This window comes from Chanos chanos, chromosome 15 (assembly GCF_902362185.1).
Source record: "Chanos chanos chromosome 15, fChaCha1.1, whole genome shotgun sequence".
Lineage (NCBI taxonomy): Eukaryota > Metazoa > Chordata > Actinopteri > Gonorynchiformes > Chanidae > Chanos > Chanos chanos.
Genome location: NC_044509.1, coordinates 16,199,222 through 16,212,198, shown reverse-complemented (window position 1 = coordinate 16,212,198; position 12,977 = coordinate 16,199,222). Strand labels below are relative to the sequence as shown.

At 40.8% G+C, this 12,977-nt stretch overlaps 1 protein-coding gene across 1 annotated transcript; it reads left to right on the top strand.

Moving 5' to 3' along the window:
• The first annotated feature begins 3,041 nt into the window (after window positions 1–3,041).
• Window positions 3,042–6,714, top strand: serpinh1a (serpin peptidase inhibitor, clade H (heat shock protein 47), member 1a). The gene is made up of 5 exons (XM_030792563.1): window positions 3,042–3,107; window positions 4,449–5,049; window positions 5,246–5,344; window positions 5,505–5,737; window positions 5,878–6,714. The coding sequence occupies exons 2-5, from the start codon at window positions 4,470–4,472 to the stop codon at window positions 6,178–6,180; spliced, it is 1,215 nt and encodes a 404-aa protein (XP_030648423.1). The 5' UTR covers window positions 3,042–3,107; window positions 4,449–4,469; the 3' UTR covers window positions 6,181–6,714.
• Window positions 6,715–12,977: the final 6,263 nt, after the last annotated feature.

Here is a 12,977-nt window from a genome sequence, read left to right as displayed (position 1 = left end):
GCCTTGCGTAGTCTTCTGTGTCAGTATAAAATTAAAACATTTATTGAAAACATAACGGATCTACACTCTGTTTACTGCGCTTTTCCATATGAAGGCCATACATTCTCACGAGCAAGAGTAAGCGGTGATTGCATCATGACTGGGTGAGTAACTTCAGCAGAATCTTACATCATGTGAGGAGTGCACAACCTCACTGCAGCAGGAGGAGAATTTCCCCTTTGGCCTCCTGCCTCCCAACTCTGCCAACAGGCCTTCGAGAGTGAGAGAGAGAGAGAGACAGACAGACAGAGAGAGAGAGAGAGAAAGAGAGAAAGAAAAAGGGAGGGAAAGAAAGAGAGAGAAAGCAGAACATGGAAACCTTGCTTCTTTACTGTCTGCACCAGTGACAGCTGCACTGCAGTTTTGTAACAGATCTCTCTGAATCATATTCAGATTCCTTTAAGAAGAGTACATTAATTCAGTTTTGTAACAGATCTCTCTGAATCAGATTCAGATTCCTTTAAAAAGAATACATTAATTCAGTTCAGTAACAGATCTCTCTGAATCATATTCAGATTCCTTTAAGAAGAATACATTAATTCAGTTCAGTAACAGATCTCTCTGAATCATATTCAGATTCCTTTAAGAAAAATACATTAATTCAGTTTTGTAACAGATCTCTCTGAGTCATATTCAGATTCCTTTAAGAAGAATACATTAATTCAGTTCAGTAACAGATCTCTCTGAATCAGATTCAGATTCCTTTAAGAAAAATACATTAATTCAGTTCTGTAACAGATCTCTCTGAATCATATTCAGATTCCTTTAAGAAGATACATTAATTCAGTTCAGTAACAGATCTCTCTGAATCATATTCAGATTCCATTAAGAAGAATACATTAATTCAGTTTTGTAACAGATCTCTCTGAATCATATTCAGATTCCTTTAAGAAGAATACATTAATTCAGTTTTGTAACAGATCTCTCTGAATCATATTCAGATTCCTTTAAGAAGAATACATTAATTCAGAGTTTTATGGAGCCCAAATTTGTTGGCATAAACTTAAGAAAACTTTGTGATAAAATGTGACCTTTCAGTGATTTATGAAGAGCAGCATGTTGGTTCCTGTGAAAGATGGAGATGAAATGAACACATTATGAATGAAACCCACTCTGTGACAGATCTGGGAACAGAGCAGAAGATGAGTTTTCCAATGCCCCCTTCTTAAAGCTGGCACAAAATCAAATCAAAATATACATTAAATGGCTTTATAAACAGACATTTAGCAAATGTCATCAAAATGACAAACGGGGTGATAGATAGATACATGGATAGATAGATTGATAGATCTCCCTGCATAGAGCAGTTATGTAAGCCTGGGAGGAACATTTAGAGGGAGAGTGGCTTTGATTCAGATATATAAATGAACACAGGCCGTCCTGTGACACTGACAGTCTTGGCGCTTTTTCCCATGCATTCTGCAGCCCATTTTCATCCTAACTCCACCCTCTTGTTATTTGTGGATGTGAAAACCCAGAGGCTGTGAACGGATGTAGGTGATGTGGTAAAGGACACATTTCCTGTTTCTTTGCTTCTTTTACAGGCTGGACTCACTCCAGTATAATGATTTGTCTTTTCTACAGGCTATATTAAAACAGGACATACATCAGAAACACAAATCATTTTCCTAATGCAATGGCATCATTGCCATTGAGTATTGGTGTGAATCTTGTCTCAAAATAAAGAAGATCAGTGAACAGTTCACAGAAATTCTAAGGAGTAGCATTGGGGGTTTCCTGCGCTCCTGAGCGTGTGTGCGTGTGGATAAGTGTGTGTGTTGGCCATGAAACGGTCTTGGATGTTTAGATGATGCTTGCCCTACATGGTCACAGTTTTGTTTTGGCTCAGTCTCCGCTGTTTTGCACAGTCAGAGAAAGGCAGAACATTTCAGCTGGATGACCAATGCGCACCGTGAACTGTTGTGTTACAGCCCTAAAGCAGGCTGATGCTGAATTTCACTGCCTCCGGCTGTGTTTTCAGGAATTGTTCAGAACTAAACTCTAGGGCATGTGCTTTGGATGGTGTTGAATTACAACCGGTGTTCCTTAGAACATGGCCTACAAACTATCTCTGTTCAAATGCATTGTTATTCTTCACACAGGAAAGAGTGCATGAAATCTGACCTCATTTCACAACAAGGCACTCTCTAATTTCAGTCACTTATTTTTCCTGTGGTGCACAGTAACTGTTAGCAAACACTAACACTCATTCTCCTGCTTGTGAAAAAACTTTTTCTTGTGTGTGTGTGTGTGTAAGAGAAAGATGACTCTGCCCTTAGAGGTTCTGGCAGGAATTTAAAGAATGTAAATAATCTAAAAACACAATCATTCAGTTTCTCACTTGGAGGCTTAGTAAACCCAGGACAGGACCGGACAGGACAGAGTTAAACACACACACACACACACACACACACAGACACACACATCCCCCACTATCTGCTGACAGGCTCAGACAGAGTCTGCTAAACGTGGCAGTGGGGCCGGGACAGACAGGCAGGGATGTGCTGGGTACTAACAAACCCTCAGACAAAATCAACACATTCTACACTTTTCCTCCTTTCTGTATTCCTCTGTGCTCACTGTGGTAATTACAGTCACACATATTAATGTCAAAGTACACACTTTTCAGGAAAAAAAAGTCAAGATAAGGCAAGGTCATACTTTAAAATCGACTGGGTGTCTTTGCTTTAAAGTAAAACTGAAAAAAAAAAAAAAACAAAGAGAAAGACTTGAATTCTTTACAAATAAATAAACAAAACTGAAGGGTTTTTATTGATAAATTCATCCAGATTTTGAAAGTGTGGAAATATTTTTTAAGGAGCTGAGGCAGTAAGAATCCGTGCAGTTCAGGCTTTGGGAACAGCCCAGTTCACGTGGCTCAAGAAACTGGATATGGTGGGAGGTGTTAGCCCCCTCTGTGTGCGGAACAAGAGATCTTCATTTAAATATTCCTTTCCCCAACTTCCAGAATCTTCTTTTCCACAATATAAAGTCTGCACAGGGGACGTGTTTGTGCAGAAAGGGATACACCAGAGAGACCGAGGAAAACTGCAGGACGGTCCGACGAGGTAAGGATTAAAACGGCTTTTAACAGAAAGGGGGACACACTTTTCCATTCTGAATTCCTGCAAATCAAGTCATATTGTTCCAGTTGGAATTCCTGCATTCCAGCCGGAGGCAGCCGTGCTGCAGTATCTAGGCTTCACTAAAGTCTCTGATTGTTTTTAACAAGGGGCGATGACCGAAAGACAAACTTATTGTATAAATGCTGTATGTAGCGTAACTCAAGCAAATGCACAGAACTGTAGTCTGTTAAATATGTAATGTGAAAACTACTTCCAGATAAACTCGCTGAGATGGGCAAAATTAAAGGCTAGACTTTTTTGTTGTTCTTTTTAACATTTCTCATTAAGAGTCCTGTTCTACTTGAAAAAAGTAGCAGATAACGGAACAGCTGAGTACCAGGCTACTACTGCATAACTGTGTTTAACTTGCCTCTTCAAATCAACAGTCAGTGAGGATCAGTTTGCATCTAATCAGGAAAAAAAATCTGGCTAATTCATTTCATGAGAGGGAAGATGAAAATGATTTCTTCTGACTGTTTAAAACTGTGAAACTGATTCAGTGAAACTATGAAGTCTATGAGTGGGATGCACTTCCTGCAGTGTAACAGGGCTTACTTTATTCCCACACTGGAATCTGAGTATCCTGCCACTGTGGCAAAGCTGATTGGATGTAAGTCAACCCCATGAGGCAATGCCTTGTCCAATCAAATTTGTCCATCTCAGGATAAGTCTGGCTCATATAAAAACCAGAGGAGAGAGCAGTAACTTAAGTGTTAGTTTATCTGTGCAGACTCCAAAAATCTAACTCTATCTCAGGCTAAGTGGGAACATAGCAAAAAGTTCCTCTGTCAAATTTGATGAAAGGAACTATTCCTAGGGTAACAGTTCACACTTTAAACTTCTGAACACTTAAGACATGCTTATACCAAATTATATGACAATGACTCTCAAACTTGCTGAACTAACTCACAGTCTGTGATCTAATCTAATGTGTTTCTAAAGCACAGAAGAGCTCAACAGTTATGACTACCAGCTTCTACTCTGTTTTAAGTTAGTCACAGCCTTTGACGTGGCAGTTATGTAAGTTGTCTGCTCTGAGGTCTGCTTGGATGCTCTCCATTAAGAGAACTGATCTGTAATTACATGAGGGCAACGGAATTTGGAATTGCAGCTTAATATAGCCAATGGCCTTCCCCTTAGCTCCTCAGCCAACGAAGCTCTAAACTGCATAATTCCGTTTCTACAGCAACAGCCTAACTCTACTCAGTCCTCTCTATAGTCGTACATAAAACAATGACAGGCATATGTAGTTCTTTTAGTCAACTCTCCGTGTCTCTCTGACAGGAGTTTAAACCACTGGAGACAATGTTGGTGGGAAACCTAGTGATCCTGTGCCTGTTGGGCATCGCCTCTGCTGCTGAGAAGTCCCTGAGCAGCCATGCGACCGTCCTGGCTGAGAACAGTGCGACTTTGGGTTTTGACCTGTACCACAACATGGCCAAAGAGAAGGGCGTGGAGAACATCCTCATCTCTCCCGTGGTGGTGGCCTCTTCCCTCGGCCTGGTCGCTCTCGGGGGCAAGTCCAACACCGCCACCCAGGTCAAATCCGTCCTCTCTGCCAACAAGGTGAAAGACGATCAGTTGCATTCGGGTCTGGCCGAACTCTTGACGGAAGTCAGCAACCCGGAGACACGCAACGTCACGTGGAAGATCAGCAACCGCCTCTACGGACCAAGCTCCGTCAACTTCGCTGACGACTTTGTCAAGAACAGCAAGAAGCACTACAACTACGAGCATTCAAAGATCAACTTCCGTAACAAACGGAGTGCAGTCAACGCAATCAACGAGTGGGCATCCAAATCCACCGATGGCAAATTGCCCGAGGTTACCAAGGATGTGGAGAAGACAGACGGTGCCATGATCATTAACGCCATGTTTTACAAACGTAAGTCCTCTATTGTCACTTCTCCAGATCAATAAAAAAAAGAAAAAAAGGTTACCTGTTATTTCTAAACTGCTTTGTTCGTGTTGTAAATGTATCATTCATGCTATTTAAAAACTGCTTAAAGATCAGTTCGATTCAGTCAGTTAGATTATAGACTCTTTCTGAATGTATTTTCTTATCCTCTTGACTTAAACAGCCCACTGGGACCAGCAGTTTCACCATAAAATGGTTGACAACCGCGGTTTCCTTGTGACTCGTTCTTTCACTGTAGCAGTTCCCATGATGCACCGCACAGGTAAAGGACATTCACAAACCTGCATTTATAGCATTAAACTTTTTACTGTCCAACTTCAGCTGTCTTTTAATAACTGAGCAGACAAGGTCTCCTGCTCTCTCACAGAGACATGGAATATGACTTGCCTAACTCTAAACACATGTTCTCTGGCTTCCCACAGGAATCTACGGTTTCCATGAAGACAAAACCAATAAGTTGTTCGTGCTGGAAATGCCCCTGGCTCACAAGCTGTCCAGCGTCGTGTTTATCATGCCATACCACGTTGAGCCTTTGGAAAGACTGGAGAAGCTGCTGACCCGTAAACAGTTGGACACCTGGCTGAGCAAACTGGAGCAGAAAGCGGTGGCCGTCTCCTTGCCCAAAGTCAGCGTGGAAGTCAGCCACAACCTGCAGGTAAGCCCTCAAACATATACAGCATTCTGCAGCTTACTGCCATGTCTTAATCGCGTAATGCGAACCCTTAAGGTTCCACTGGGGGGGGGGGGTTGGGGGTCATGTGAAATAAATCTGGCTTCTTTTTCCCCATTCTGTAGAAACACCTCGCTGAGCTTGGTCTTACTGAGGCTGTTGATAAAAATAAAGCCGACCTGTCCAACATCTCGGGGAAGAAAGACCTCTACCTGTCCAACGTTTTCCATGCCTCTGCCATGGAGTGGGATACGGAGGGGAACCCTGCTGATACCAGTATCCACGGTACCGATAAGCTTAGGAACCCCATCCTGTTTTACGCCGATCATCCATTTATCTTCCTTGTGAAGGACAACAAGACCAACTCCATCCTCTTTTTGGGCAGGCTGGTCCGGCCGAAAGGCGACAAAATGAGAGATGAATTATAACTCTTAGTTATGTTATAATCTGTGTGTGACCCTGTGTGCATGTGTGTGTGTGTGTGTGTGTGTGTGCAAGTGTGTGTTGTGTGTTAATTTTTTTGTGATTGACTATAGAGTGGAGGAAGAGGGTGAATGATATGCCTAATACCTCAAGAGTACATTCCATTCAGTCTGTGGTCCATTCTGTGTGCACTGTTCCTGTGGACACACGTGCTATCTGTCATCTGAGATGTCTGCTCTGTCTAGAATCACATAGCACCATGTGTCAGAAACAATGCAAAGAGTACTCTACAAAAACCATTACAGCAAGTCAATCCGAGAGCGGTTCAAACACATCATGAAATAACCTTTGATTGTCATATGGCTTTGTCTGAGGGTGGAGCTATAGAAGGACATCATGTTTATTAAGCATTTCCTCCTGGCTGATTGGTCAACATGTAATGACAACATTCCTCTCAGGGGTACTTCTTTTTTTATATATATATATGAAAATTTTGGAAAGCTTTGCTGATCAATCACCACTGCATGTCAGATACTTGGTTTGTGAAACGTAGGTGTGTTCCTAAAATATCTTTAATATTTAAAGTTAAGTGAATAAATAAACAAATTTTGGAACATGCAAGTATTTTTGCAAAGCTAATTTGGTCTTAAAGATCACTCTCCTATCCTGAGTGAATTCCTGTCCAGCCTCAAATTGAAACGCATGTTTTTCCTTGTGCTGGTCCGCACTGAAAAAGCTCCTCTGCACTAGCCAGACCACAAGTATAAGGTTGTATGTGTACCAGGATATTGACTGAATTTACAATGCCCTGTATCAAGTCGCGTTTTGTTTAAGAAATGGGATGACCTGAAATGTGTGTTTGCCTTTTCCAATAAAATCTGCACCACTGCAAATGATGTGATGGTACCGACCGGAGCTGTGTTTGACAGAAAGCTCCTCCCAGTGCATCCTGTTCTGTGATACTGGCCAGCTTGTTCAGCTTACTGGCCAGGCATGTGTGGAGCGACGCATGTAACAAGCTTTTTATAGCCGAACGGAAGAGACGAATTCTTGCGCTTTAACGGCCTGGGCTATTCAAACATAAACATTTGCTAAACACACACAATATATTGATATCCCAATAATAAATAATACATTCGACATGCAAGGCCTGAGAATACTCTTACAGCCTTAGGCCTAAGACATTTAGTCATTAAGAAACGACACCAAGACTTTGACACCAAATCAAATCACAAGCTGCGAACGTGAAACATGTTTTTAAAACTTATCAGCACAAAACTAACACTGATACATCAGCTCACATCTAGCATAACCTCAACACAGAAACAAAAATGATCATAGCGGCATTGTATACACAGGTACACCTGTATAAGAGCGCCTGTACACTAGGCATCACAAACAGAACCACAACAGCAACATAAAAGGCTTCTTTTTTCAAGTTACATCGTCACTCAAATGATAACTTCTATTTTACTTTGGTGGAAAGTATAAGTCACCTATATTTTTACAGTAAAGCCATGAGCCAAAGGGCGAAACTAGACAACACAAAACAACTGCTGCAGACAAAGAGCTTCCTGTTATTCATTCCTCTACAATACACGGCTGAGAAAAAAAATTGAGGTCATTGTGTTTGGATACGCCTGAGGGGAAAAGAAGAAAGATAAAAGAGGAATACAACTCCTGCAGAACGAATTACTCTCATCTTAACAATGTCTGCGGTCATTTTGCAGGATACAGGTAAACACATAAGACACAATAGAGTATCACAAGTCAAATGGTGAAAACACATCTTTATTTAACATTATACTGGTCTTATAAAAATGACTGACAATAAAATACCGACGGCTAATTATAGTTATTGCATTGCAAATATAGTTAATGCATCGTAAACCTAAAGCATTAGGTTTTAAATTCGTTCTTCTTCTTCTTCTTCCTCTTCTTTTTAATCAGTGTTTCCTCTCACATTTTTTTTTTTTTCTTGAAGTAATTTTGTCTTATTTCGTTCCACTATGTGAAGCATTTTAATGAAATCGTTCACGAGTCCTCGCGGATTCAAACACCAAAAACCACTGCGCAGTCTCGCGAAGTGAGAGATGAGAGGTACTATGTTGTTTGCTGCTGACATCTAGCGGGCTCTTCATGGGCCACATCAATGAGTTGTATTATTTCAGTAGATGCTCTAAAACCATACCACACAAAGAAGCAAGTTTATTTTCGAATTTAGGAAAATTACTTTTTTTAACGTACAATATTTTTTAAATATTGCATGGTTTGCTTTCAAGTAAAAATATCTCGGAGAAATCTTGCATTGTGTTAACTTGATTTGAGTGACATACTACAATGAGGCAGGTATATTGTTCAAAAGAAACTTTGTATGAGGTCATTGCGAGCCTTTGGTTTCGGGTCAGTGGTTAAATCTGAACAAGCACTGGGCTGGGCACTGCCCAAGATTACGTCATGCCCAAATTTAAAAAGCCCGGGTCAGAATTTTAGCAGTTGTACGAGGACTTTCGTCACATTGCTTTTCAACAACGTACAGGCCCTAACCAACTGATTGCTAAGCGTTAAAGTCTGTTTTAAATGTTGTAGGAACATTATTCTGGATGTTTGTGACTCAATCTAGAGCAACTGTCTAGCACAGAACGTGTCAATTCACTTGCAGTTGACTTGGTTCACTGCAGAGACAACTGAAAATGACCTGATCGAAAGGTGGATTTCCACAGCTGCGACTGGTGCGCTTCAGTGTAATATCCTCTCGCTTTCTGCTGTACGTAATACTTTTTTTGTCCTCTGGTACGACACATAGCGAAATATAAACATCAGTCTGTTACCCAGCAAGGAATATTAATGGTAATAAAACTGAAGACTGAACACGCGTATAGGTACGTATAATGTCCATGTAACCAGGTACTGCAAGAGCTGAATAATTGATAAAGATTAATCGTCAATAAATGGAGTTTGATTGATTGTTCTGTCCATGTCTCTTCCTTCTAATACACCAACAGGTTGACTCGCATCACACTCAAGGATAATGTTTAATAGTTACATGGACAAAGTGGAGATTCCGCAAAAAATGGGATCAGTGTGTGAACATACATTCTCATCATGCGTACATATAAAGGCATATAGTCCAACTGAATAAAGTTCGGTCGTCATGTTACAAAAGAGAGCAGATGTAATAACGTTTGCTCCATTTTGTGGTAAGATAAAACTCGGGATATAGCTGAAATACAAAAATACGATGTACAAATTCAGTTAATGCACAGTCTTCAAAATGTTCAAAACTAGAGTCCAACATTATATTCTGATATATATTTGAAAGTTTTATGATGAGTGTATTCTGCTCCGCTTACACACCACAGTCTTCTTCAACTGCTGTGGTTTACCCAGAGTTTGTGCGCTTTATACACAAAAACACAACATTTCTAACCAGTAGATGGCGCTGAACCAATTCATGCAGGATTTGGCGTTGTCAACCTATATACCTTAGTTACACCGTTACAAATGCACCGATGAATATTCAGCCAAATTTTTTCATCTAAATTACAAAGTTTTGCAAGAGTTTTTTATTCAACCTGTTAATACAACTATAGCTTTTTTTTGGTCGTAGGCTTAAGTTCCCTGGAGGTCTTCATGGGCAGTCGTTTTTCAGACCTTATTGGTTGTGTTTTATCAGAACCATTCTACGTTTGGATAAATCTGAATATCTTCACCATTCAGGCTGTTGGTAAACCTATCAGTGTGTGGATCTGTAAAACAATTTATTAACTACTGTGTTAAAAAATCAACTGGCAGAGACCCTACGTCTGACCCAGAATCTGCTGCAGTCTGGGCCCGAGTACAGCGATGTCCCTCTGAGAGCGCTGTCTCTTGGTTGCAACATTATCTCCAGCATTGAGAGGGATCCACTTGTGGGTTTGGATGATCTGGCCTCCTTGCTGTCAACACTCACCAACTACTATCCAAACCTCACAGTCTGCAAGATCCCCAGAGCCTCAGAGCTCTAGACCTCTCATACAACAGTAAATTGAATTGAAAGCTCATTAAAAACAAAGATCACTACTAGATCTTTGGATGTTGAAAATGAACTGCAGCATACTTGAACGCTTACTTGGAAAAGTAATGGAAAGATACAAGAAAAACACAGTATTTATAAACACTTAATTATGTTGTAATTATTTTGTAGCTGCCATTGTTTATTTTATTAGCTATAACCAAGTCTCATTTGTAGTCCAAAATTAGCTGTATCAATTGTGTTATGGTTTTAGTGGGGGGTTTTTTAAATTTGCATTTTGTGTAATATTTAGACCTACGTTCAGTAGAAACGTGTCAGACAGCAACAACAACTGTTGAAATAAACAATGCATCCAGTATGTTTTGTAAATGTCCTGTGTGTACGTTGGTATTTTCACATTTAAGGCCTTGAGCAACTTGTCAGCATTTGTTTTTGAACAACCCCTTATCACCCGACATCTCACAACCAGAGATTAGCTCTGCATTCTTACTGATGATTCAACATTTTTACAGCGTGCTCCCAGATGATCTGATCTTGCTTCTCGGTATGTGTTCTGATAAAGATACTGCTTGTAATGCCCCATCGTCCCTCGCCTGTTGAAATTCAACCCCAAGAGCACAGATTTACACTGCTTACCCATCCTATGATACGCAGCATTGTGTCAGAGAATTATTACTTGTAAGTAATGATTATTATGATTGAAAAATGGCTTGATCACGTCTTGCTGTGTTGAATAAAGTCATTACGACATACATTCATTGGTAATATGTATATGTGGCATAATCAGCAATAATATGTTAACGAAATTTCAAGTTTCAAGTTGAAGTGTATTGAAAGCCGAATATGACTGTTTACAGTCTCAAAGGGCTTTACATGCCCACAGGATTACAGCAACCAGAGCAGGGTGGCACCCCCTGACTTAATCCTCATAGCAGGCAAGAAAAAACTCTTCGAAAAACCCAGATGCTAGGGAAACAATAGGAGAAATCTTGGAGACCCCTTCTTGGCCAGCCAGGTGCGCAATAGGTGCCGACCCAGTGGGCAAATTGCAAACAACACAGCGATACTGAAAATGAAAGCACAACAAGTAGACAAAATAAAGAATAACAAAACAGCGGGGGGGGGGGTGGGGGGGGGGTGGGGGTCAAAAGGGTAGGCGACACAGCCACAGCAGCGCAGGAAGAGGACAGGCCACGAAGCCGCAGCATCCGTCAGGGTGACGATGAAGGGGGGAGGTTGTGTCACATCTGAGAGGAAAGTAGCCACATTCAAACAAGACACTCATGCTCGAACTTATGACACACAACCATGCAGAAGATGAGGGAGGGGAAAGAGAGCATTAGTATCAGCACTTAACAAAATAAATACAGAGAATGGTCGATAGCTAGGAGGGCGGGGGGGGGGGGGGTATAAAGGTCTGTATACACTGAAAACGACTTTGAACATTTGTCCCATTCCTGAAGGCATTGCATCATCAAGATATAATATCTTACGCACACGCAACCACTGTCACACCCACTGTGAATGGGCAAAGGGCGAATGAGACACGCTCCTGTCCAGTCACCAAGCCATATGTAAAGGGAGAAAATGTGTAACCGGCGAGTGACAGTAGATTAGACAGAAAAGGTTGAGTAAATGAAACAGCAAAATGAAATGGCGTTTATCTTGTGAGGAGCACAACCTTACAAGAAAGCATTTCTGAGAGGTCAGTGTGCTCCTCTGTGTCTGTTTGTCATGGTAACATCCCCGTCATCTCTCATGTGAAGATATCAGAGAAATCAAAACTTAACTTGCCAAGATGTCACTGAAGCCATTTTTAATGCTTAGGGCCAAATTTATAAACAGTGACAAATTTGAGTCACCAGCAAAAACACTGATAATGTTTACAAGAACAGGGAACCCGTTTGTTTTCTGAGTATTATATAACAATTGTCTTTAATAAGGCATTTCATATTTATCTGCAATACGTTTAGTAGGAGATGATATTTATGATCTTATAGCTTCAACAGTGGGCCTAGTCTTGTTTGATGAAACTGAATATTTCAAGTAGGCAGATAGTATGCGCTTGTCTTACAACTGCATGAAATTTGAGTGGAGTTGAACAATGACAAGGATTATTCACACTTGTAACTGACAAGCATTAAGTGTCAAATCCTTTTTTACAGGGTATTCCGTAACATTCCGACTCTCTTGCTTAATGCAGCCCAAGTAAAACGTGTAAACAAACTAAAACAATTACCTGACCTCGTTTTTACCAGTTAAAAGAACTGACCGCAAGCTGAGCGACACAGAATACTCTATTGAAACTAGTCCAACTAAAATTTTGAGTTTACACAAAGGATTGTATTCGATATGAGACAATAAAACAAAGCAACAGCGCGCACCATTGGTTTGAGTGAACGAGCAAAGACCTGAAATGCCCACAATTCCAAGGCAGTTGAGTGTTTACCTACACATATTTCCAATAGAAACAAACCTTTGTCAGACTAAGTTCCCTCCCCCTCCACCTTGTTAACAAAAGCGGTAATCTGAATGTATCCATAATTACACTCCCCCGCCTTAAACGCGGTTTCCGCCCGTATAGATAATTTACAGTGTTCCTATTGAGAGAAGATGAACCAGTAACTAAGTAACTCAAGATTAGACCGATTTATGTCTTAAAACCTGTTCGGTTATCCGCCTCACCCTCACTAAGAGCACTGACGTTGACTGGATGAGGTTTTAGGTCCGTTACAATCAAGACTCAACTCCTCCCTTTACCAAACTGAATGCCCTCGGTTTTCCATC